This window comes from Coregonus clupeaformis, chromosome 8 (assembly GCF_020615455.1).
Source record: "Coregonus clupeaformis isolate EN_2021a chromosome 8, ASM2061545v1, whole genome shotgun sequence".
Lineage (NCBI taxonomy): Eukaryota > Metazoa > Chordata > Actinopteri > Salmoniformes > Salmonidae > Coregonus > Coregonus clupeaformis.
In genome coordinates, this window is record NC_059199.1 from 60,716,283 (window position 1) to 60,743,804 (window position 27,522).

Genomic DNA, 27,522 nt, shown 5'->3' on the forward strand with positions numbered 1-27,522 from the left:
GAGGAAGGCCCTAAAAATTGTTAAAGACTCCAGCCACCCTAGTCATAGACTGTTCTCTCTGCTGCCTCACAGCAGGCGGTACCCGGAGCGCCAAATCTAGGTCCAAAAGGCTTCTTAACAGCTTCTACCCCCAAGCAATAAGACTGCTGAACAGTTAATCATGGCTACCCGGACTATTTGCATTGTCCCCCTTTTTTACGCTGCTGCTACTCGCTGTTTATTATCTATGCATAGTCACTTTACACCTACCTACATGTACATATTCCCTCAATTACCTCGACTAACATGTACCCCCACACATCGACTCGGTACCGATACCCCTTGTATATACAGTGGGGGAAAAAAGTATTTAGTCAGCCACCAATTGTGCAAGTTCTCCCACTTAAAAAGATGAGAGAGGCCTGTAATTTTCATCATAGGTACACGTCAACTATGACAGACAAAATGAGAAAAAAAATCCAGAAAATCACATTGTAGGATTTGTAATGAATTTATTTGCAAATTATGGTGGAAAATAAGTATTTGGTCAATAACAAAAGTTTCTCAATACTTTGTTATATACCCTTTGTTGACAATGACACAGGTCAAACGTTTTCTGTAAGTCTTCACAAGGTTTTCACACACTGTTGCTGGTATTTTGGCCCATTCCTCCATGCAGATATCCTCTAGAGCAGTGATGTTTTGGGGCTGTCGCTGGGCAACACAGACTTTCAACTCCCTCCAAAGATTTTCTATGGGGTTGAGATCTGGAGACTGGCTAGGCCACTCCAGGACCTTGAAATGCTTCTTACGAAGCCACTCCTTCATTGCCCGGGCGGTGTGTTTGGGATCATTGTCATGCTGAAAGACCCAGCCACGTTTCATCTTCAATGCCCTTGCTGATGGAAGGAGGTTTTCACTCAAAATCTCACGATACATGGCCCCATTCATTCTTTCCTTTACACGGATCAGTCGTCCTGGTCCCTTTGCAGAAAAACAGCCCCAAAGCATGATGTTTCCACCCCCATGCTTCACAGTAGGTATGGTGTTCTTTGGATGCAACTAGGCATTCTTTGTCCTCCAAACACGATCGAGTTGAGTTTTTACCAAAAAGTTATATTTTGGTTTCATCTGACCATATGACATTCTCCCAATCCTCTTCTGGATCATCCAAATGCACTCTAGCAAACTTCAGACGGGCCTGGACATGTACTGGCTTAAGCAGGGGGACACGTCTGGCACTGCAGGATTTGAGTCCCTGGCGGCGTAGTGTGTTTCTGATGGTAGGCTTTGTTACTTTGGTCCCAGCTCTCTGCAGGTCATTCACTAGGTCCCCCGTGTGGTTCTGGGATTTTTGCTCACCGTTCTTGTGATCATTTTGACCCCACGGGGGTGAGATCTTGCGTGGAGCCCCAGATCGAGGGAGATTATCAGTGGTCTTGTATGTCTTCCATTTCCTAATAATTGCTCCCACAGTTGATTTCTTCAAACCAAGCTGCTTACCTATTGCAGATTCAGTCTTCCCAGCCTGGTGCAGGTCTACAATTTTGTTTCTGGTGTCCTTTGACAGCTCTTTGGTCTTGGCCATAGTGGAGTTTGGAGTGTGACTGTTTGAGGTTGTGGACAGGTGTCTTTTATACTGATAACAAGTTCAAACAGGTGCCATTAATACAGGTAACGAGTGGAGGACAGAGGAGCCTCTTAAAGAAGAAGTTACAGGTCTGTGAGAGCCAGAAATCTTGCTTGTTTGTAGGTGACCAAATACTTATTTTCCACCATAATTTGCAAATAAATTCATTACAAATCCTACAATGTGATTTTCTGGATTTTTTTTCTCATTTTGTCTGTCATAGTTGACGTGTACCTATGATGAAAATTACAGGCCTCTCTCATCTTTTTAAGTGGGAGAACTTGCACAATTGGTGGTTGACTAAATACTTTTTTTCCCCACTGTAGCCTCGATATTGTTATTTTATTGTGTAACTTTTATTTTTCTTACTTTAGTTTATTATTTATTTATCTTTTATTTTTACTTTTACATACTTAAAAAAAAAAAAAAACATACTTAAAATTATTTTGTAATTATGACCGAATACAGTGCCCGGTCCAGTATTCAGCCATGATTACTACTAGTTTAACAGTCTAAAAATTGTTCGCTGACATGGCTAATTGAGTGACTGTCAGTGACTGACATAACAAGAGATAAACTGCTGATGCACAACCGAATTTTGAGACCCAGACTGAGTTCCAAAACATAAAGCAGCGGGGGGCTCTAAGTGACCATTTATGTCCCTTATGCCCGTTTGAGTTCAGTACAGATACTGAACTTCCCCTTAAAGAAGGGTGGGGTAGCGGACAGGTATGCTGTTCAGACAGGTATGGTACCAGAGATGGTAGGACTATAGCCAAAAACTCTGTGGGCAGCATTTTATAAGCAACACATGCAAAGCTGAGCAAATTGCTTATTGTAGTACAATGGAACCATCTGGTGGCTAAAAGTTGAACTATTGATAATTTTACATTTACATTTACATTTTCGTCATTTAACAGACGCTCTTATCCAGAGCGACTTACAAATTGGTGCATTCACCTTATGATAGCCAGTGGGACAACCACTTTACAATATATCAAATTATTATTATTATTATTATTATTATTTTTATTATTATATTTTTTGGGGGGGGGGGTAGAAGGATTACTTTTATCCTATCCCAGGTATTCCTTAAAGAGGTGGGGTTTCAAGTGTCTCCGGAAGGTGGTGAGTGACTCCGCTGTCCTGGCATCGTGAGGGAGCTTGTTCCATCATTGGGGTGCCAGAGAAGCGAACAGTTTTGACTGGGCTGAGCGGGAACTGTGCTTCCGCAGAGGTAGGGGGGCCAGCAGGCCAGAGGTGGATGAACGCAATGCCCTCGTTTGGGTGTAGGGACTGATCAGAGCCTGAAGGTACGGAGGTGCCGTTCCCCTCACAGCTCCGTAGGCAAGCACCATGGTCTTGTAGCAGATGCGGGCTTCATCTGGAAGCCAGTGGAGTGTGCGGAGGAGCGGGGTGACGTGAGAGAACTTGGGAAGGTTGAACACCAGACGGCTGCAGCGTTCTGGATGAGTTGTAGGGGTTTAATGGCACAGGCAGGGAGCCCAGCCAACAGCGAGTTGCAGTAATCCAGACGGGAGATGACAAGTGCCTGGATTAGGACCTGTGCCGCTTCCTGTGTAACGTAGGGTCGTACTCTGCGAATGTTGTAGAGCATGAACCTACAGGATCGGGTCACCGCTTTGATGTTAGCGGAGAACGACAGGGTGTTGTCCAGGGTCACGCCAAGGTTCTTTGCACTCTGGGAGGAGGACACAACGAAGTTGTCAACCGTGATTGGTGAGATCATGGAGCGGCAGTCCTTCCCCGGGAGGAAGAGCAGCTCCGTCTTGCCGAGGTTCAGCTTGAGGTGGTGATCCGTCATCCACACTGATATGTCTGCCAGACATGCAGAGATGCGATTCGCCACCTGGTTATCAGAAGGGGGAAAGGAGAAGATTAATTGTGTGTCATCTGCGTAGCAATGATAGGAGAGACCATGTGAGGATATGACAGAGCCAAGTGACTTGGTGTATAGAGAGAATAGGAGAGGGCCTAGAACTGAGCCAGTGGTGAGAGCACGTGGTGCGGAGACAGATTCTCGCCACGCCACCTGGTAGGAGCGACCTGTGAGGTAGGACGCAATCCAAGAGTGAGCCACGCCGGAGATGCCCAACTCGGAGAGGGTGGAGAGGAGGATCTGATGGTTCACAGTATCAAAGGCAGCAGATAGGTCTAGAAGGATGAGAGCAGAGGAGAGAGAGTTAGCTTTAGCAGTGCGGAGAGCCTCCGTGACACAGAGAAGAGCAGTCTCAGTTGATAGACCAGTCTTGAAACCTGACTGGTTTAGATCAAGAAGGTCATTCTGAGAGAGATAACAAGAGAGTTGGCTAAAGACGGCACGCTCAAGAGGTTTGGAGAGAAAATAAAGAAGGGATACTGGTCTGTAGTTGTTGACATCGGAGGGATCGAGTGTAGGTTTTTTGAGAAGGGGTGCAACTCTCGCTCTCTTGAAGACAGAAGGAACATAGCCAGTGGTCAAGGATGAGTTGATGAGCGAGGTGAGGCAAGGGAGAAGGTCTCCGGAAATGGTCTGGAGAAGAGAGGAGGGGATAGGGTCAAGCGGGCAGGTTGTTGGGCGGCCGGCCGTCACAAGTCGCAAGATTTCATCTGGAGAGAGAGGGGAGAAAGAAGTCAAAGCATAGGGTAGGGCAGTGTGAGCAGGACCAGCGGTGTCATTTGACTTAATAAATGAGGATCGGATGTCGTCAACCTTCTTTTCAAAATGGTTGACGAAGTCATCCACAGAGAGAGAGGAGGGAGAGGGAGGAGGAGGAGGATTCAGCAGGGAGGAGAAGGTGGCAAAGAGCTTCCTAGGGTTAGAGGCAGAGGCTTGAAATTTAGAGTGGTAGAAAGTGGCTTTAGCAGCAAATGTAGAGAGGAGGGAGTGAAAAGATGACAGGTCGGCAGGGAGTCTAGTTTTCCTCCATTTCCGCTCGGCTGCCCGGAGCCCTGTTCTGTGAGCTTGCAATGAGTCGTCAAGCCACGGAGCAGGAGTGGAGGACCGAGCCAGCCGGGAGGATAGGGAACATAGAGAGTCAAAAGATGCAGAAACGGAGGAGAGGTGGGTTGAGGAGGCAGAATCAGGAGATTGGAGGGAGAAGGATTGAGCAGAGGGAAGAGATGATAGGATGGAAGAGGAGAGAGTAGCGGGAGAGAGAGAGCGAAGGTCGCGACGGCGCATTACCATCTGAGTAGGGGCAGAGTGAGTAGTGTTGGAGGAGAGCGAGAGAGAAAAGGATACAAAGTAGTGGTCGGAGACTTGGAGGGGAGTTGCAGTGAGATTAGTAGAAGAACAGCATCTAGTAAAGATGAGGTCAAGCGTATTACCTGCCTTGTGAGTAGGGGGAGACGGTGAGAGGGTGAGGCCAAAAGAGGAGAGGAGTGGAAAGAAGGAGGCAGAGAGAAATGAGTCAAAGGTAGACGTAGGGAGGTTAATGTCACCCAGAACTGTGAGGGGTGAGCCATCCTCAGGAAAGGAACTTATCAAGGCGTCAAGCTCATTGATGAACTCTCCAAGGGAACCTGGAGGGCGATAAATTATAAGGATGTTAAGCTTGAATGGGCTAGTGACTGTGACATGGGCTAGTGACCATTCATAATGTTGTATGAAGACTACTGTAGTAGGACATCATCATCATCATCAGCACCATCATCATTATCCCTTTGCCTGTGTACTTCAATGTACAGCTAATGTGAAAAAAAATATTGTGCAAGATCATTGTACAGGAATGTGTCTATTATGTGCGAGATCAGTGCGCAAGATCGTTAGTCTTGCAGTGTAGGTGGAAAACTTGGTGTTCATCATGCAGCAATATGAGGAATTTATATGAGGATGTATCTATTGAACATATTGTTGGGGGGAGGGCTTGTTAGCGGCACATAACTGGCATTACAGACCAGTGAACCGTGCAGACAGAGAGAGTACATCCTTCGCAACAACGCCTTCGAGCGGAGCAGGCTTCGGTGATTGGACGAGACGATAGTGCATATTACCCAGCTCCGGCACAAAGAACGGTGCGGCGCTAATTGGAGAAAATGGCGCTGTCGTCTGCTGGAGGAACAAAGAAGAAAGTTTGCTATTATTATGATGGTAAGATTTTATGTAATGTAGCTCAGTGTTGTCCGCGGTATTATTTGTTGCGTCGACGAGGATTTGGTGCTCGATAAAAGGCTGTTTTTGTTCCACCTTGAAAGAAGTGCCGTAGGCGAGTTAGCTGCTAGCCGGCTACTGTAGCTACCGAGTGGTTAGCTTGCTAGCTGAGTCAGTTGTTAGCTAGCTATCTACCTGGTTAGGAAGAATACTTTTGGTTAGCTAGCCAGAGCAACTTGAGATGGTCGTTTTTATTATTTTTCAATGTTGCAATCAGCTGAATTGCCGATATCTAGCTAACAAGTTTATGCTTTTAATTTGCGGCAACTAGGCTAGCTAGCTAACGTCATTAGCTCGCTAGCTAGCTAGTAAGCTTATAACCAAGTGTATAGCTTGCTAAACTAGCTAACGTTAGCTAGCTAGATAATGGTTAGTACGAGTGTCTTTGAATCACGAACTGATATTAAGCTACACCATTTGTTTAGTAAAGTGGGGTTATCATGTAGCTAGCGGTGTTGGATAGTCAACTTTGTGGGGAAGTAGCGAATTGTGCGGCGGCGGCGGGGGGGTTTGAGCCAGTAACTCGCGGTGTCTTCCATGTAGATTCAGATCTCTTTGCAGAGGCTGACCATTTCATTACTATTATAGTTTAGTTGTGTTTCGTGCTGTGTAGTTACCAGGCTGCATGCGTGATTCAGGCGTGATAGTGCTGGCCTGGAACAAAAGCCTGCACTCAAAGCGACAGGTAGCCTAGCGGTTAAGAGCGTTGGGACAGTAATCGAAAGGTCGCTGGTTCGAATCCCAGAGCCGACTAGGTTAAAAGCCTGTCGGTGCACTTGTGCAAGGCACTTAACCCTAATTGCTCCTGTAAGTCGCTCTGGATAAGGGCCTACAGCTAAATGGCCAAAATGTAAAGACCAGAGCTACCCTACCTCTGGACTAGGGGAAGGAAATGTGGTTTGTTGTCTCAGTAGTTTGTCTAAACCTCTTTTATTTCCTCTCCCCAGGCGACGTGGGTAATTATTACTATGGTCAGGGTCATCCCATGAAACCCCACAGGATCCGTATGACCCACAACCTCCTGCTCAACTACGGACTGTACAGGAAGATGGAGATATATGTAAGTACAACAGTTACAGGGGGTTTATACACTCAATTGTGTTTTATTTTATTTTTACAAACGTCCTGTTAGAGTGATGCACACACATTAAGCATCAAAAATAATCCCAAACTTAAAATAAGGCTCAGCGTAACTTTTCAGAACGTGGCCAGGAGATGGGTCTATAGACGATGGCACAATACTTCAGAACATGATATAGATAAATTGTATAGAACTGAAGCTGATACGAGTCGACTCCTTATTCTTCAACACACTGCTCTACGCTACAGGTCCGAAGTAACATTATGTATAGTTGAGTTGTCCCGAAGTCCTATAGACTTATAAAAGTCAAGATGGATTGTTGTGGACTACAAGAGTTTTCTGACCTCCCTGTACATTTTTGGTTATTGAAAATATATGAACTGAAATGAGGTGACCATTTTAGCAACCAGGTAATGGTGGAGTGTTTTCTACATATTGTGCCTTTTTTAAAGTGCCTTTTCAGACCTGCCCTTTGCTTTCCTCTGTCCCCAGAGACCTCACAAGGCCAGTGGAGAGGAGATGACCAAGTACCACAGTGACGACTACATCAAGTTCCTTCGTTCTATCCGGCCAGACAACATGTCAGAACACAGCAAGCAGATGCAGAGATGTGAGTAGCAGACAGTGTTTCCCCTAGCATTGCTTAGGTGGGGCGCTCTGTGTATTTTTTAAAGGGATAGGTCACCATACCAAGTTTTTTCCCCCATACGTTTTAATAACTTGTTTGCCATACGTTTTAATAACTTGTTTGCCATACGTTTTAATAACTTGTTTGCCATACGTTTTAATAACTTGTTTGCCATACGTTTTAATAACTTGTTTGCCATACGTTTTAATAATTTGTTTGCCGTGTTTTCATATTGTCTAATGTTGAGCTGACTTTAGACTATACTCCACACTCACATCTGTTGTGTAGGTACTGCTTTATGCATTGGAACAAATCTGCAGGCCTCAATCACACATCTCAAATGAATGTCTTCTATCCTTGCTGTTCTCCAACAGTCAATGTAGGAGAGGACTGCCCAGTGTTTGACGGCTTGTTTGAATTCTGTCAGCTCTCAACAGGGGGCTCTGTCGGTGAGTCTTCATCTCCTGTTTCTCTTTTCTCACAGTTTAGTTTTGTCTTTCTGTCTGCTTTACTGACTTATCTTGTCTATCTACTTCTCTCTTACTCCCCATTGGCCATCTCTGTCCTCTCGCTCTCACGGTATTGGCCTTCTCTGTCCTCTCGCTCTCACGGTATTGGCCGTCTCTGTCCTCTCTCTCTCACGGTATTGGCCTTCTCTGTCCTCTCTCTCTCACGGTATTGGCCGTCTCTGTCCTCTCTCTCTCACGGTATTGGCCGTCTCTGTCCTCTCTCTCGGTATTGGCCGTCTCTGTCCTCTCTCTCTCACGGTATTGGCCGTCTCTGTCCTCTCTCTCTCACGGTATTGGCCGTCTCTGTCCTGTGTGTAGCGGGGGCAGTGAAGCTGAACAAGCAGCAGACGGACATCGCCATCAACTGGGCCGGAGGACTCCATCACGCCAAGAAGTCCGAGGCCTCTGGGTTCTGCTACGTCAACGACATAGTCCTCGCCATCCTGGAGCTGCTGAAGTAAGAGCCCTGTGTGTGTCACTCACCCACGCCGTCGTCTTGTCTGCGTCTTTCTCCTCCTCCTCGTAATGTTGACGTGTCCTTGGCTAGTCACGGTGTGTTTCTTGTTGAAATGAATAGTCCCCAGGCTCTGATGAGAAACCTAGATATGAGTGTGTTTTAAATTGTATTGTCCGTCCTATCAGGTAATATGAATATCATCTAGATATTGTATGTAATGAGTTGTCCGTCCAATCAGGTACCACCAGAGGGTGTTGTACATAGACATCGACATTCACCATGGAGACGGAGTGGAAGAGGCTTTCTTCACCACAGACCGGGTCATGACTGTCTCCTTCCACAAGTATGGAGAATACTTCCCTGGCACTGGAGACCTGAGGGTGAGTGTGGTGGGGGGGGGGGATCTAAATAGTCAGAAGTAAGCAACGTACATTTCAGTGTGTTCCTGTGTGTATGATTACACTCCCCCTTCAGAGTGTTGGATTGTCTACCTATATTTGAGTCATTTCTGTATTCCAGCATGTACAATAACGTGTTTTGTTTTTAGGACATTGGAGCAGGAAAGGGGAAGTACTATGCTGTAAACTACCCTCTCAGAGACGGCATCGATGATGAGTCTTATGAAGCCATCTTCAAACCTGTAAGTCTGCTGCTGCAAGTCATTCAATGTTTTGGTACCTTACATACCTTTGTGTGTGTGTGTCGCTTATCAATTTCTCTTTTATTGTGTGTGTGTACTAGGTGATGGCTAAAGTGATGGAGATGTTCCAGCCCAGTGCAGTGGTGTTGCAGTGTGGAGCGGACTCACTCTCAGGAGACCGACTGGGCTGCTTCAACGTCACCATCAAAGGTAACACACACACACACACACACACACACACAGCATCATACCTAACGGTACACACACACACACACACACGTGAATTATTCTGGACACACATTTACTCAACAGTTTGTGTTTTCAGGTGGGATACAGCAAAAATAATGGAATAACTGTAGCTTAAAGCATTTTACTCATGAATGGTGCTGCTGTTCCTGTGTTGGTAGTATTCGTGTGTGGGCTTCTTTATTATTCTGTAATTGAAGCTTACTTTTTGCTGTTCTGTCTGTTTACTAAGTGTGACGACACATTTCCATTCCACAAGAATGGACAATAAAGTTTTTGAATGTTGAAACCTTGACGTGCGTTTCAGGCCATGCTAAGTGTGTGGAGTACATGAAGAGTTTCAACCTGCCTCTGCTGATGTTGGGAGGAGGAGGTTACACCATCCGTAACGTGGCCCGCTGCTGGACCTACGAGACCGCCGTGGCTCTGGACTGCATCATACCTAACGGTACACACACACACACAGCATCATACCTAACGGTACACACACACACACACACACACACACACACAGCATCATACCTAACGGTACGCACACACACACAGCATCATACCTAACGGTACGCACACACACACACAGCATCATACCTAACGGTACACACACACACACACACACACACACACACAGCATCATACCTAACGGTACACACACACAGCATCATACCTAACGGTACACACACACACACAGCATCATACCTAACGGTACACACACACAGCATCATACCTAACGGTACACACACACACACGGCATCATACCTAACGGTACACACACACACACGGCATCATACCTAACGGTACACACACACGGCATCATACCTAACGGTACACACACACAGCATCATACCTAACGGTACACACACACAGCATCATACCTAACGGTTACACACACACAGCATCATACCTAACGGTACACACACACACACACACACACACACACACACAGCATCATACCTAACGGTACACACACACACACAGCATCATACCTAACGGTACACACACACACACACAGCATCATACCTAACGGTACACACACACACACAGCATCATACCTAACGGTACACACACACACACACACAGCATCATACCTAACGGTACACACACACACAGCATCATACCTAACGGTACACACACACAGCATCATACCTAATGGTACACACACAGCATCATACCTAACGGTACACACACACACACAGCATCATACCTAACGGTCAACACACACACAGCATCATACCTAACGGTACACACACACACACACACACACACACACACACACACAGCATCATACCTAACGGTACACACACACAGCATCATACCTAACGGTACACACACACACAGCATCATACCTAACGGTACACACACACAGCATCATACCTAACGGTACACACACACACACAGCATCATACCTAACGGTACACACACACACACACACACACACACACACACAGCATCATACCTAACGGTACACACACACAGCATCATACCTAACGGTACACACACACACACACAGCATCATACCTAACGGTACACACACACACACACAGCATCATACCTAACGGTACACACACACACACACACACACAGCATCATACCTGACGGTACACACACACACACACACAGCATCATACCTAACGGTACACACACACACACACAGCATCATACCTAACGGTACACACACACACAAATCTAGTTCTACCGTAAGCAACATTAGAGTATGACCTCATTCTGTTAGTCTCTCTGCTTCAAGTTTGACTTGATAATGATGACTCTCTCTTGTCCTATCAGAGCTGCCATACAATGATTACTTTGAGTACTTTGGCCCTGACTTCAAGCTCCACATCAGCCCGTCTAACATGACCAACCAGAACACCAATGATTACCTGGAGAAGATCAAGTAAGTTACACAGACAGGCACGTGCTCTCTCACACACACACACACACACACACACACACACCAGGGTTTCTGTTAGGAGAATGTGGTGCCGGATATTTGACCATAAGCATTTGAATGGACATGGGAGAAATGTACCGGACCCATATGCATTGGGTGCGTAATCTGATTAGGGCGTCCACCCACTCTGCTCAGAATGACAGAAATCACATTTTTAGATTGATGGTTCTTCATCTTGACAGGATGCGACGGCTGTTACGTCCTTTTCTGAATTCCGATGCTCATTTTGAAGACGTTAGAATAACTGTCCACATTCAGGCGACTTTTCCTCAGGCAACAAGACGATCACTAGCCTATGTCCAGCTACCATCCCCCATAGTAAAGTTGACCTACTCTATTGGTCAGCTTGTCGTTCTGTGTGAGAAAGAAGTGGCCTGATCCAAACAGACTCTGGGACAGTTGTGGGACGATAAATCATCCAACCAGCAGGCCTCGGCTACATGAACAAAACACTTTTTAAAGCAATGAGTCTGATGCAACTGATCAGAACGTTTAGCTTAATGTTGATAAACTGTTATTTCTTCACACTATAAGCTCAGCAACAGGGCAGTAGGTTACGTGCGAATGTTTGTTCCATATTGCAACTAGCGGGAAAACACTGTTGTCAGAAGCACACTGCACATGCGAGAGGGTTTCATGTGACTAGAGTTGCGCCTTTGGCTACCGGACAATGAAAGAAAAGTTGAAACCATTTAGAACATGAGAGAAATAGGCTACTGGATTCAATGGCATATGGAAGTCTTTATAAAATAATTGCTTCCACGTAAATTTTACTTTGACGCAAGGTAAGACGTGCCACATATGAAGAAAAACGTTTAGGTTTCAAACTATTTTGTGCTTTGAAAATGCGTACTGCCTCCAGCTGATTTCACGGTGCTGTGATTCGCTGAAGCCCACCTATATGCACTTGAACGGCCAATGGGAAGCGCTTCAATTACCAGTTGAGAATGAAAAATAGTAGCTCTTTTTTTTTTTTTTATCGTGTCCGTCAACTGTTCTTAACATGCGATTTGCATTTAGAATTGTTACACAATGATTGGGGTTCACTCCAGCAGCAACGAATCAGCTGTTTGAGAAGCTGTAACAGCAGATTTTTCCACTCGTAGCTCTGTATCCGTAAGCTGTGATGAACACAACGACTAACACATACACACCTGCCAATTTTTAATTCCATGAAAATATGCAAATGAACCTATAGACCGATGAGCGTGACTGGTCAAATGTTCAATCGACTGGTATTTCCATCAATGAATAGGCTAAAAAGCATTTTTGGTGGCGCCAGTTTTAATTCTCAGCATATATATTTTTTTTTAAACCAACTCAAACCTTGACAAGCACACACACTAAGCGTCGCTCTCTCTCCCTCCCCAGACAGAGGTTGTTTGAGAACCTGCGCATGCTGCCCCACGCCCCGGGGGTCCAGATGCAGCCCATCCCAGAAGACGCTCCACACCCGGACTCTGGCGATGAAGAGGACGAGGACCCTGACAAACGCATCTCCAGTAAGGACACACACTAGCTCCTCCCAGAGTACTGTCACATACTCTCTCACACCACTGTTATGAATCTCTTACTGAACTGGGTGAGTTTTCCTGTGTAGTCAGGGCCCATGATAAGAGGATAGTGGTGATGATGGTATTGTGTTTCAGTCAGGGCCCATGATAAGAGGATAGTGGTGATGATGGTATTGTGTTTCAGTCAGGGCCCATGATAAGAGGATGGTGATGATGGTATTGTGTTTCAGTCAGGGCCCATGATAAGAGGATAGTGGTGATGATGATGGTATTGTGTTTCAGTCAGGGCCCATGATAAGAGGATAGTGGTGATGATGATGGTATTGTGTTTCAGTCAGGGCCCATGATAAGAGGATAGCCTGTGAAGAGGAGTTCTCTGACTCTGAGGATGAGGGACAGGGAGGAGGAGGAAGGCGCAACGCTGCCAACCACAAGAAGACCAAACGAGTGAAGACTGAGGAGAAGGAGAAGGAGGCAGAGGAGAAGGGTAAAGGAAATGACTTACCCCATGACTGGCCAAGGACACTCGACCATAACACCTCAGTGACTGGCCACGGACACTCCACATAACACCTCAGTGACTGGCCACGGACACTCCACATAACACCTCAGTGACTGGCCACGGACACTCCACATAACACCTCAGTGACTGGCCACGGACACTCCACATAACACCTCAGTGACTGGCCACGGACACTCGACCATAACACCTCAGTGACTGGCCACGGACACTCCACATAACACCTCAGTGACTGGCCACGGACACTCCACATAACACCTCAGTGACTGGCCACGGACACTCCACATAACACCTCAGTGACTGGCCACGGACACTCCACATAACACCTCAGTGACTGGCCACGGACACTCCACATAACACCTCAGTGACTGGCCACGGACACTCCACATAACACCTCAGTGACTGGCCACGGACACTCGACCATAACACCTCAGTGACTGGCCACGGACACTCGACCATAACACCTCAGTGACTGGCCACGGACACTCGACCATAACACCTCAGTGACTGGCCACGGACACTCGACATAACACCTCAGTGACTGGCCACGGACACTCGACATAACACCTCAGTGACTGGCCACGGACACTCGACCATAACACCTCAGTGACTGGCCACGGACACTCCACATAACACCTCAGTGACTGGCCACGGACACTCGACCCATAACACCTCAGTGACTGGCCACGGACACTCCACATAACACCTCAGTGACTGGCCACGGACACTCGACCATAACACCTCAGTGACTGGCCACGGACACTCGACCACAACACCTCAGTGACTGGCCACGGACACTCGACCATAACACCTCAGTGACTGGCCACAGACACTCCACATAACACCTCAGTGACTGGCCACGGACACTCGACCATAACACCTCAGTGACTGGCCACGGACACTCCACATAACACCTCAGTGACTGGCCACGACACTCCACATAACACCTCAGTGACTGGCCACGGACACTCGACCATAACACCTCAGTGACTGGCACGGACACTCGACCATAACACCTCAGTGACTGGCCACGGACACTCGACCATAACACCTCAGTGACTGGCCACGGACACTCACATAACACCTCAGTGACTGGCCACGGACACTCCACATAACACCTCAGTGACTGGCCACGGACACTCCACATAACACCTCAGTGACTGGCCACGGACACTCCACATAACACCTCAGTGACTGGCCACGGACACTCACATAACACCTCAGTGACTGGCCACGGACCTCCACAATAACACCTCAGTGACTGGCCACGGACACTCGACCATAACACCTCAGTGACTGGCCACGACACTCCAATAACACCTCAGTGACTGGCCACGGACACTCGACCATAACACCTCAGTGACTGGCCACGGACACTCCACATAACACCTCAGTGACTGGCCACGGACACTCGACATAACACCTCAGTGACTGGCCACGGACACTCGACCATAACACCTCAGTGACTGGCCACGGACACTCGACCATAACACCTCAGTGACTGGCCACGGACACTCGACCATAACACCTCAGTGACTGGCCAAGGACACTCGACCACAACACCTCAGTGACTGGCCACGGACACTCGACCATAACACCTCAGTGACTGGCCACGGACACTCGACCATAACACCTCAGTGACTGGCCACGGACACTCCACATAACACCTCAGTGACTGGCCACGGACACTCGACCATAACACCTCAGTGACTGGCCACGGACACTCCACATAACACCTCAGTGACTGGCCACGGACACTCGACATAACACCTCAGTGACTGGCCACGGACACTCGACCATAACACCTCAGTGACTGGCCACGGACACTCGACCATAACACCTCAGTGACTGGCCACGGACACTCGACCATAACACCTCAGTGACTGGCCAAGGACACTCGACCATAACACCTCAGTGACTGGCCACGGACACTCGACCATAACACCTCAGTGACTGGCCACGGACACTCGACCATAACACCTCAGTGACTGGCCACGGACACTCCACATAACACCTCAGTGACTGGCCACGGACACTCGACCATAACACCTCAGTGACTGGCCACGGACACTCGACCATAACACCTCAGTGACTGGCCACGGACACTCGACCACTAACACCTCAGTGACTGGCCACGGACACTGGACATAACACCTCAGTGACTGGCCACGGACACTCCACATAACACCTCAGTGACTGGCCAAGGACACTCGACCATAAACACCTCAGTGACTGGCCACGGACACTACGACATAACACCTCAGTGACTGGCCACGGACACTCCACATAACACCTCAGTGACTGGCCACGGACACTCGACATAACACCTCAGTGACTGGCCACGGACACTCCACATAACACCTCAGTGACTGGCCACGGACACTCGACCATAACACCTCAGTGACTGGCCACGGACACTCGACCATAACACCTCAGTGACTGGCCACGGACACTCAACCATAACACCTCAGTGACTGGCCACGGACACTCCACATAACACCTCAGTGACTGGCCACGGACACTCGACACAACACCTCAGTGACTGGCCACGGACACTCGACCACAACACCTCAGTGACTGGCCACGGACACTCCACATAACACCTCAGTGACTGGCCACGGACACTCGACCATAACACCTCAGTGACTGGCCACGGACACTCCACACAACACCTCAGTGACTGGCCACGGACACTCGACCATAACACCTCAGTGACTGGCCACGGACACTCGACCATAACACCTCAGTGACTGGCCACGGACACTCGACCATAACACCTCAGTGACTGGCCACGGACACTCCACATAACACCTCAGTGACTGGCCACGGACACTCGACCATAACACCTCAGTGACTGGCCACGGACCCTCACATAACACCTCAGTGACTGGCCACGGACACTCCACATAACACCTCAGTGACTGGCCACGGACACTCGACCATAACACCTCAGTGACTGGCCACGGACACTCGACCATAACACCTCAGTGACTGGCCACGGACACTCGACCATAACACCTCAGTGACTGGCCACGGACACTCCACATAACACCTCAGTGACTGGCCACGGACACTCCACACAACACCTCAGTGACTGGCCACGGACACTCCACATAACACCTCAGTGACTGGCCACGGACACTCCACATAACACCTCAGTGACTGGCCACGGACACTCCACATAACACCTCAGTGACTGGCCACGGACACTCCACATAACACCTCAGTGACTGGCCACGGACACTCGACCATAACACCTCAGTGACTGGCCACGGACACTCCACATAACACCTCAGTGACTGGCCACGGACACTCGACCACAACACCTCAGTGACTGGCCACGGACACTCCACATAACACCTCAGTGACTGGCCACGGACACTCGACATAACACCTCAGTGACTGGCCACGGACACTCGACCATAACACCTCAGTGACTGGCCACGGACACTCGACCATAACACCTCAGTGACTGGCCACGGACACTCGACCATAACACCTCAGTGACTGGCCAAGGACACTCGACCATAACACCTCAGTGACTGGCCACGGACACTCGACCATAACACCTCAGTGACTGGCCACGGACACTCGACCATAACACCTCAGTGACTGGCCACGGACACTCCACATAACACCTCAGTGACTGGCCACGGACACTCGACCATAACACCTCAGTGACTGGCCACGGACACTCCACATAACACCTCAGTGACTGGCCACGGACACTCGACATAACACCTCAGTGACTGGCCACGGACACTCGACCATAACACCTCAGTGACTGGCCACGGACACTCGACCATAACACCTCAGTGACTGGCCACGGACACTCGACCATAACACCTCAGTGACTGGCCAAGGACACTCGACCATAACACCTCAGTGACTGGCCACGGACACTCGACCATAACACCTCAGTGACTGGCCACGGACACTCGACCATAACACCTCAGTGACTGGCCACGGACACTCCACATAACACCTCAGTGACTGGCCACGGACACTCGACCATAACACCTCAGTGACTGGCCACGGACACTCGACCATAACACCTCAGTGACTGGCCACGGACACTCGACCATAACACCTCAGTGACTGGCCACGGACACTCGACATAACACCTCAGTGACTGGCCACGGACACTCCACATAACACCTCAGTGACTGGCCAAGGACACTCGACCATAACACCTCAGTGACTGGCCACGGACACTCGACCATAACACCTCAGTGACTGGCCACGGACACTCCACATAACACCTCAGTGACTGGCCACGGACACTCCACATAACACCTCAGTGACTGGCCACGGACACTCGACATAACACCTCAGTGACTGGCCACGGACACTCGACCATAACACCTCAGTGACTGGCCACGGACACTCCACATAACACCTCAGTGACTGGCCACGGACACTCGACATAACACCTCAGTGACTGGCCACGGACACTCGACATAACACCTCAGTGACTGGCCACGGACACTCCACATAACACCTCACCTACATTTTTCTGTTTTCCCCAGACGTGAAAGAGGAGAAGGATCCAGAGGAGAAGATGGACACAACAGGGTGAGTAGTGACCACAACACATTTGACTTTTTTAAATGGAATATAACTGATCTAGGAATGGATTATGTATCCCAGTCAACTAATGTTTCTTCATTTCACCACCAGGCCAAAAGAAGAAACCAAGACGTCTTGAAGTTGAAGCATCAGATATGCATGACTTTCCAGTTGTGCAATCGATAATGGACAGTAAATTATTCTCTAACACTGTTTTTAGTATTTCCTCAAACAGTCAAATGTTTTAGCCTGTGTCGGTGTTGAAATGCAAGTTTTTATTTTATTTGTTACTCATGTCTGCCACCTATTTTTAATTTGTTTTACTGTCACGGAGCCTCGACACCACCTGAGATTCTGAAAGCGTAGGGTCCATTTTCAATAGTCTAAAAAGACTGGTCGGGATTCAGTCCAAGTCGCGCTATAGTGCGCTGCTCTCTAACAGACCTAAAGGTCGTTTATGCTTGAGCTGACATTTTACAGGCGGTTACTGTAAGGCAAAATTCCTTTTAGCGAAATGTGCATTGTCGGCTGTCTAGTGCACTGCTCTGTAACACGCCTTGGATTGAATCCCAACCTTATTTCCTCCCTCTTCACTGACCTGAGGTAACTTGGTAAGCAAATCCCCCTGATAAGACTCCTGTCATAGCGCTTTCACCTATCCTGAGTTCTTGGATCGCTCCAGATGGAGCGTTGAAAAGGAATCCACTTTCCACTGCTAACATTCCCCTTTGAACAAGTCGTTCAAGTCACCAGTCCTGTTCTGCTGTTTATTTTGAATCATGGATCAATATATGTTGTGCTTTCCTCTCTTCCCCCGGGGTTAGTTGCTCTCAGATGACTGTATGCTCCATGCTGGATCCTTCTTTACTTTTAGAAATCTAAAATGAGGTAACAAATGTTGAAATGTATTTTATTAGGTCATAGGGCAGAGTACCCCAACTGGCGGGCTGAATTTGGCCCCCCCAAGTTCAGAGCTATTTTATTTTAAATCATTGTTGGAGAAGACTGTAAAAACACCAGGTATTCCCACAACATACATGTAAGCAATGTTTGAAATGATTGTTTTTAGTCATTCTGTTTCGGCTTCTTGCGGTCATTTTGCAGTCTACATAATTGTTAATGGCCCCCCCGACCATCCGCTCAAGAAAATATCAGCCCGCGGCTGAATCTAGTTGATGATCCCTGTCATACGGTGTGTTTGGAACGAGCCAGGGTGACAAGTCCAAGATCAAACTTCCCCTCCCCCTTATCCTAACCTTAGTCATGAAGGAAAATCCAAAACTGACCCCAAGATCAGCATGTAGAGGCAACTTCACCCTACACCGTTGGGAACCAGATCACGTTTTAAGCCCCTGGTATTTTCTACTGTAAGGTGACGAGATGGTGTTTGGTTGGGTGTTCCAATTGTGAAATGTGCATAACTTGTTTTTATATAGAAAAATAAATTCTCGTTGACTTTGAATTCTTGTGTTCTAAATCTATCCTTTTCGAGGAACATGTTAAAGGCAATCATTTGGTTGATTTCCAGGGTTCTTTCAGATAAGTCCCTCAATTTTCCACGCAAATATAAAACCTGCTTAATATGCATTTACCCACCAGATATTTCCATTAAATTGACTCGTTTGGGGATAAAAAGCTGTAAGATAAGTACACACAACTCTTGTGGTTAAATTCCCCCCACCCAAAAAGGTAACTGGTTTCATCACAATATGCCCACTCTTGTCTTTGCACATGCTTTTTAGGCTACCTAAATGAGATTCCTATTATGGACAAGAGCACCATTTTGTTTTTCTTTTTCGGACGAATGGCGTAGACCCACGTCTCTAGAATAAGACCTATTTATTGACAGCAGCATCAAGCTCACATGGTGGTGAGCTTAATTTATTTGATCTGTAGCCTAAACTGCAACAGAGTGATTAAGTTTACGTTGATATGATTATCAATATTTGCAATTTCTCGCATAATTAAAAGACACCACCTTGTCGACGTTTGGAACGTCTGCTGTTTCCATCAGGCCTGTCCTGGTTAAGGACCATTATTTTCAGGGTTTGGTAGTAACTTACTACAAAACTAATCAGAATAAATTACTCATTTGTGCCAGATTACTGTGCATAATACAGAAACCATGCAATGAAATATTTTAACCAAATTCCATTTATTTTTTAGAGAATCAGTTTAAATACACTGGAATGGAGTAAAAACAAATGGAACTGTTTCTATACTGTCAGCCAAGGCAATCTAAACATTCCAGTTGGACTATTTTATTAGTGATGTCCGGATTCTGAGGCCTAAATTACCCCATCGCTAAGGGTGCATCTCAATAGTCTTCAGTGGCCTCCTTTCCTCAATCACCCATTTTTAAATCCACAACTGACAAATGATTCCAGGTAGTCATCCACATCCCATCACCTATCCGGAGTTCTCGGATCAGTACAGATACAGAAGACAAAGAGAGAGGACGCTATGGCAGACTTGAGATGCACCCCCTGGTGTCCTTTACCCAGTCTGTAGAAGTCTTCCTGAGTATAGCCTGTGTGGTATTACTACTGTTATCAGCTGAGAAGATAGATGACGTGATGTTGATAGAGGGGAGTCTCGCTGCTGCTCTTCCGTTTACACCTCCAGCTCGAAGTCAAAGTATTGGGGGTCAAAGTGATGGATCCTAGTGTAGCCGTCCTCACTTCCACTGGAGTAGCTAAAGAGGAGAGAGAGGTTCAGTTACACAGAGACACGTCGGACAACTGGTTCAGATGGATATTAAATTATTCAGTTCCAAAATCAATTAATTGACCCCAAAACTGTTACTTGCAAACATTGAGAGCGATCACCATTTAGGTAATGATAACCAGGTAAATGTAGATTTCAGGTCTAAGTATTAAACACCAACTAATCTTCACGTAGGGCGGCAGGTGGTTTAGTGGTTAAGAGCGTTGTGCCAGTAACCGAAAGGTCGCTGGTTCTAATCCCCGAGCCGACTAGGTGAAAAATCTGTTGATGTGCCCTTGAGCAAGGCACTTAACCCTAATTGCTCATGTAAGTCGCTCTGGATAAGAGCGTCTGCTAAATGACTAAAATGTAAAATCTTGTAACGGATGTTGTACTGCTTGCTTACTGGAGTACCACTTCCTCCTGGTTCAGCTCAAACCCAGAACCTCTGCCTTACAAACACACGCGAAGGGCCTTACCAGCCGCACCACAGAACCGCTAGCTATCCAGCAGGACTGAGTTTTACACATCCCATGTGCTACACTTAGACGGGTAGTCTTCTATTCTTTGGTGCCTTTTGGATCTTACCTCTTGCCGTCTGGGTGGAACGCTACACAGTTGATGGGTCCGGAAGTGACCCTTGACCCTGCCAAACTCCTCTTCGTAAGCTGCGTGGAAGAACCTGGCCTCGAACTTGCCGATCCTGGTGGAGGTGGTGGTAACATCCATGGCCTCTTGACCTCCTCCCATCACCACCTACAACACACACACAGGGGTTAAAGGTCAGCTCTGGTGCCGGAGAAATGTTCTAAAACAAACTTACAGTGCATTCGGAAAGTATTCAGACCCCTTGACGTTTTCCACATTATTACGTTACAGCCTTATACTAAAATTAATTAAAATCGTTTTTCCCCCTCAATCTACACACAATACATAATGACAAAGCAAAAACCGGTTAGATTTTTTTGTGTGCAAATTTATTTAAAATAAATAACGGAAATATTACATTACCATAAGTATTCAGACCCTTTACTCAGTACTTTGTTGAAGCACCTTTTCCAGCAATTACAGCCTTGAGTTTTCTTGGGTATGACGCTACAAGCTTGGCACACCTGTATTTGGGGAGTTTCTCCCATTCTTCTCTGCAGATCCTCTCAAGCTCTGTCAGGTTGGATGGGGAGCGTCACTGCACAGCTATTTTCAGGTCTCTCCAGAGATGTTCGATCGGGTTCAAGTCTGGGGTCTGGCTGGGCCACTCAAGGACATTGAGACTTGTCCCGAAGCCACTCCTGCGTTGTCTTGGCTGTGTGCTTTGGGTCGATGTCCTGTTGGAAGGTGAACCTTCGCCCCAGTCTGAGGTCCTGAGCGCTCTGGAGCAGGTTTTCATCAAGGATCTTTCTGTACTTTGATCCGTTCATATTTCCCTTGATCCTGACTAGTCTCCCAGTCCCTGCCGCTGAAAACATCTCCACAGCATGATTCTGCCACCACCATGCTTCACCGTAGGGATGGTGCCAGGTTTCCTCCAGACGTGATGCTTGGCATTCAGGCCAAAGAGTTCAATCTTGGTTTCATCAGACCAGAGAATCTTGTTTCTCATGGTCAGAGTCCTTTAGGTGTCTTTTGGCAAACTCAAAGCGGACTGTCATGTGCCTTTTACTGAGGAGTGGCTTCCGTCTGGCCACTCTACCATAAAGGCCTGATTGGTGGAGTGCTGCAGAGATGGTTGTCCTTCTGGAAGGTTCTCCCATCTCAACAGAGGAACTCTGGAGCTCTGTCAGAGTGATCATTGGGTTCTTGGACACCTCCCTGACCAAGGCCCTTCTCCCCCGATTGCTCAGTTTGGCCGGGCGGCCAGCTCTAGGAAGAGTCTTGGTGGTACCAAACTTCTTCCATTTAAGAATGATGGAGGCCATTGTGTTCTTGGGGACCTTCAATGCTGCAGAATTTTTGGGTACCGTTCCCCAGATCTGTGCCTCGACACAATCCTGTCTCGGAGCTCTACGGACAATTCCTTCGACCTCATGGCTTGATTTTTGCTCTGACATGCACTGTCAACTGTGGGACCTTATATAGACAAGTGTCTTTCCAAATCATGTCCAATCAATTGAATTTACAACAGGTGAACTCCAATCAAGTTGTAGAAACATCTCAAGGATGATCAATGGAAACAGGATGCACCTGAGCTCAATTTCAAGTCTCATAGCAAAGGGTCTGAATACTTATTTAAATAAGGTATTGCTGTTTTTATTTTATTTATAAATTTGCAAAAAAATCTTACAACCTGTTTTCGCTTTGTTATTATTGGGTATTGTGTGTAGATTGAGTAAAAAATTAATTAAAATCCATTTTAGAATAAGGCTGTAATGTAACTAAATGTGGAAAAAGTCAAGGGGTCTGAATACTTTCCGAATTCACTGTATAGTGGTCTCAAAGGTGAGTGAGTGTGGTGTCTTACGTGGTCCATGATGGGGGAGATGGCAGCAGAGTTGACGGGTCTCTCTGTCTTGAAGGACTTGATGTGATCTAGAGTTGTAGAGTCAAACAGCTGTGGGGTAGACAGACAGACGGACAGAGACGGTTGTTATAGTCAGCCAACTGTTCAAACGAACAGTTTCTCACTCCCCTGCATCCTAGCCTGAGTGCCACTCTGTTCGCGTGATCATGCCAATTTCTTGTCACTCATTGTTAAAACATGGTCTTATCATTGTCATGTTTGGCTTGACAAGGACAGCAATGGAGTCAGCAAGAGCACAATCATCCTCTTCATCATCTTCCTCCGTCTTCCCACCCTCCAACCCTCCAAACCTTAGAGGAGCAGTCTTTAGATGCGGTGATGACCATGGTCAGATCAACAGAGGTCTGGATGTCATTGATCTGTTTGTTGTGTTCCTTCACCTTCTTCAGCACCTCTCCAGACTGCAACAACAAAGACGGTATAACCATGTCATACATATCAGGTCTGCAGTTCATCGGCCTTCTGTGTTCCAGAAATATGAATACTGGTGTGTCAGGGTGGGCACCTTGGCGCTGAACTGGTTGATCTCTCCGTTCTCGTGACCAGCGATAACAAACTCTCCCAGAGGCCCCCACACAGCACTGGTGATCTTAGACTCAGGGCAGGGCACCGTCAGGTACGGCTGGTTGTCCTCTAAAGGGAGGGACAGAGGTAGAAGAGCGGTAGTGGGGGGAGAGAAGAGCGGTAGGGGGGGAGAGAAGAGCGGTAGGGGGGGAGAGAAGAGCGGTAGGGGGAGAGAGAGGTAGGGAGAGAAGAGCGGTAGGGGGAGAGAAGAGCGGTAGGGGGGGAGAGAAGAGCGGTAGGGGGGAGAGAAGAGCGGTAGGGGGGAGAGAAGAGCGGTAGGGGGGAGAGAAGAGCGGTAGGGGGGAGAGAAGAGCGGTAGGGGGAGAGAAGAGCGGTAGGGGGGAGAGAAGAGCGGTAGGGGGGGAGAGAAGAGCGGTGGGGGGGGAGAGAAGAGCGGTGGGGGGGAGAGAAGAGCGGTAGGGGGGGAGAGAAGAGCGGTAGGGGGAGAGAAGAGCGGTAGTGGGGGAGAGAGAGGTAGGGAGAGAAGAGCGGTAGGGGGGAGAGAAGAGCGGTAGGGGGGAGAGAAGAGCGGTAGGGGGGAGAGAAGAGCGGTAGGGGGCAGAGAAGAGCGGTAGGGGGGAGAGAGAGGTAGGGAGAGAAGAGCGGTAGGGGGGAGAGAAGAGCGGTAGGGGGGGAGAGAAGAGCGGTAGGGGGGGAGAGAGAGGTAGGGAGAGAAGAGCGGTAGGGGGGAGAGAAGAGCGGTAGTGGGGGAGAGAGAGGTAGGGAGAGAAGAGCGGTAGGGGGGAGAGAAGAGCGGTAGGGGGGAGAGAAGAGCGGTAGTGGGGGAGAGAGAGGTAGGGAGAGAAGAGCGGTAGGGGGAGAGAAGAGCGGTAGGGGGAGAGAAGAGCGGTAGGGGGGAGAGAAGAGCGGTAGGGGGGAGAGAAGAGCGGTGAGGGAGAGAAGAGCGGTAGGGGGGAGAGAAGAGCGGTGGGGGGAGAGAAGAGCGGTGGGGGGAGAGAAGAGCGCTAGGGGGAGAGAAGAGCGGTAGGGGGGAGAGAAGAGCGGTAGGGGGGAGAGAAGAGCGGTAGTGGGGGAGAGAGAGGTAGGGAGAGAAGAGCGGTAGGGGGAGAGAAGAGCGGTAGGGGGGAGAGAGGTAGGGAGAGAAGAGCGGTAGGGGGAGAGAAGAGCGGTAGGGGGAGAGAAGAGCGGTAGGGGGGAGAGAAGAGCGGTAGGGGGAGAGAGAGGTAGGGAGAGAAGAGCGGTAGGGGGGAGAGAAGAGCGGTAGTGGGGGAGAGAGAGGTAGGGAGAGAAGAGCGGTAGGGGGGGAGAGAAGAGCGGTAGTGGGGGAGAGAGAGGTAGGGAGAGAAGAGCGGTAGGGGGGAGAGAGGTGGGAGAGAAGAGCGGTAGGGGGGAGAGAAGAGCGGTAGGGGGGAGAGAGAGGTAGGGAGAGAAGAGCGGTAGGGGGAGAGAAGAGCGGTAGGGGGGAGAGAAGAGCGGTAGGGGGGAGAGAGAGGTAGGGAGAGAAGAGCGGTAGGGGGAGAGAAGAGCGGTAGTGGGGAGAGAGAGGTAGGGAGAGAAGAGCGGTAGGGGGAGAGAAGAGCGGTAGGGGGGAGAGAAGAGCGGTAGTGGGGGAGAGAGAGGTAGGGAGAGAAGAGCGGTAGGGGGGAGAGAAGAGCGGTAGGGGGGAGAGAAGAGCGGTAGGGGGGGAGAGAAGAGCGGTAGGGGGGGAGAGAAGAGCGGTGGGGGGAGAGAAGAGCGGTAGGGGGGAGAGAAGAGCGGTGGGGGGAGAGAAGAGCGGGGGGGGGAGAGAAGAGCGCTGGGGGGAGAGAAGAGCGGTAGGGGGAGAGAAGAGCGGTAGGGGGAGAGAAGAGCGGTAGTGGGGGAGAGAGAGGTAGGGAGAGAAGAGCGGTAGGGGGAGAGAAGAGCGGTAGGGGGGAGAGAGAGGTAGGGAGAGAAGAGCGGTAGGGGGGAGAGAAGAGCGGTAGGGGGAGAGAAGAGCGGTAGGGGGGGAGAGAAGAGCGGTAGGGGGGAGAGAGAGGTAGGGAGAGAAGAGCGGTAGGGGGGAGAGAAGAGCGGTAGTGGGGGAGAGAGAGGTAGGGAGAGAAGAGCGGTAGGGGGGAGAGAAGAGCGGTAGTGGGGGAGAGAGAGGTAGGGAGAGAAGAGCGGTAGGGGGGGAGAGAAGAGCGGTAGGGGGGAGAGAAGAGCGGTAGGGGGAGAGAGAGAGGTAGGGAGAGAAGAGCGGTAGGGGGGAGAGAAGAGCGGTAGGGGGGGAGAGAGGTAGGGAGACCGCGTGTGAGAGGGAGAAACATCCTCAGACAACAGTGATGGCTGTGAAACCAGATATATACATTCTGATCTAAAGGAATGGCATAAACAATATAGCTGACGCTCCAGAAAGCCCATTAGAAGGTGAGGGAACGTTATCACAATGTTGCGTTCACTTTCACCTGCAAACAGCAGTTTCCATCCTGTCCCTTCAGTTGTGTAACCAACAGGGTAAGGATCTAGGGCAGGAATGTTCAACTCTGACCCTACGAGGTCCGGAGCCTGCTGCTTTTCTGTTCAACTCTGACCCTACGAGGTCCGGAGCCTGCTGCTTATCTGTTCAACTCTGACCCTACGAGGACCGGAGCCTGCTGCTTTTCTGTTCAACTCTGACCCTACGAGGTCCGGAGCCTGCTGCTTTTCTGTTCAACTCTGACCCTACGAGGTCCGGAGCCTGCTGCTTTTCTGTTCAACTCTGACCCTACGAGGTCCGGAGCCTGCTGCTTATCTGTTCAACTCTGACCCTACGAGGTCCGGAGCCTGCTGCTTTTCTGTTCTACCTGTTTAATTAATTACACCACCTGGTGTCACAGGTCTAAAATCAGTCTCTGATTAGAGGGGAACGACGAAAAAATGAAGCGGAACTGGCGTCGATGTCCAGAGTTGAGTTTGAAGGCTCTTTATATAGTGCACTACTTTTAACCACAGTCCTATGGGCCCTGATCAAAAGTAGTGCACTATTGTAGGGAATAGGGTGCAATTTGGAACGCAGAAAAGGTCAAAAGGTCAACAGATGAGGATCACGGTTATGGTTAGATACAGGAACATCGCCATGAGTGAGAGAGGCTGTCTAAGGGATGTTTTGTACACTACTTACCGATCTGCTGGGGGTCGCGGAGGTCGAAGTAGTTGAGGAAACACTGGTAGCCCATCTGCTTGTGATCCCTGTCATAAGGTATATCATAAGATCAAACTTCCCCTCCCCCTTATCCTAACCTTAGTCATTAAGGAAAATCCAAAACTGACCCCAAGATCAGCATGTAGAGGCAACTTCACCCTACACCGTTGGGAACCAGATCACGTTTTAAGCCCCTGGTATTTTCTACTGTAAGGTGACGAGATGGTGTTTGGTTGGGTGTTCCAATTGTGAAATGTGCATAACTTGTTTTATATAGAAAAATAAATTCTCATTGACTTTGAATTCTTGTGTTCTAAATCTATCCTTTTCGAGGAACATGTTAAAGGCAATCATTTGGTTGATTTCCAGGCTTCTTTCAGATAAGTCCCTCCAATTTTCCACGCAAATATAAAACCCGCTTAATATGCATTTACCCACCAGATATTTCCATTAAATTGACTCGTTGGGGATAAAAAGCTGTAAGATAAGTACACACAACTCTTGTGGTTAAACCCCCCCCCCCCAAAAAGGTAACTGGTTTCATCACAATATGCCCACTCTTGTCTTTGCACATGCTTTTTAGGCTACCTAAATGAGATTCCTATTATGGACAAGAGCACCATTTTGTTTTTGTTTTTCGGACGAATGGCGTAGACCCACGTCTCTAGAATAAGACCTATTTATTGACAGCAGCATCAAGCTCACATGGTGGTGAGCTTAATTTATTTGATCTGTAGCCTAAACTGCAACAGAGTGA

The 27,522-nt window shown here is 48.5% G+C and overlaps 1 protein-coding gene and 1 pseudogene across 2 annotated transcripts; one reads left to right on the plus strand and one right to left on the minus strand.

The window, feature by feature from the left end:
- Positions 1-5,516: 5,516 nt before the first annotated feature.
- Positions 5,517-19,336, plus strand: LOC121555832 (probable histone deacetylase 1-B). 2 transcript variants are annotated; one of them, XM_041869678.2, is made up of 14 exons: positions 5,520-5,702; positions 6,710-6,822; positions 7,336-7,453; positions 7,846-7,920; positions 8,299-8,437; positions 8,676-8,817; positions 8,985-9,077; positions 9,179-9,287; positions 9,631-9,771; positions 11,106-11,214; positions 12,643-12,773; positions 13,120-13,272; positions 17,835-17,880; positions 17,986-19,336. In XM_041869678.2, exons 1-14 carry the CDS (start codon positions 5,648-5,650, stop codon positions 18,011-18,013), a joined length of 1,452 nt encoding a protein of 483 aa, XP_041725612.1. In that variant the 5' UTR covers positions 5,520-5,647; the 3' UTR covers positions 18,014-19,336. The 2 variants fall into 2 exon arrangements, with proteins under 2 accessions (XP_041725613.1, XP_041725612.1); XM_041869679.2 differs by lacking the exons at positions 13,120-13,272; positions 17,835-17,880; positions 17,986-19,336 and adding an exon at positions 12,872-12,948 and having other exon boundaries at positions 5,517-5,702.
- A 783-nt stretch (positions 19,337-20,119) lies between these two features.
- On the minus strand, positions 20,120-26,835 carry LOC121555833 (annotated as a pseudogene).
- Between the last annotated feature and the right edge of the window lie 687 nt (positions 26,836-27,522).

Bases quoted from the DNA above. Each gene is read 5' to 3' on its own strand.
- LOC121555832 (XM_041869678.2), top strand. From the start codon at position 5,648: ATGGCGCTGTCGTCTGCTGGAGGAACAAAGAAGAAAGTTTGCTATTAT. The intron at 7,454-7,845 runs GTGAGTAGCAGA...GTTCTCCAACAG, and splicing joins CAGCAAGCAGATGCAGAGAT to TCAATGTAGGAGAGGACTGC. The intron at 13,273-17,834 runs GTAAAGGAAATG...TGTTTTCCCCAG, and splicing joins GAAGGAGGCAGAGGAGAAGG to ACGTGAAAGAGGAGAAGGAT.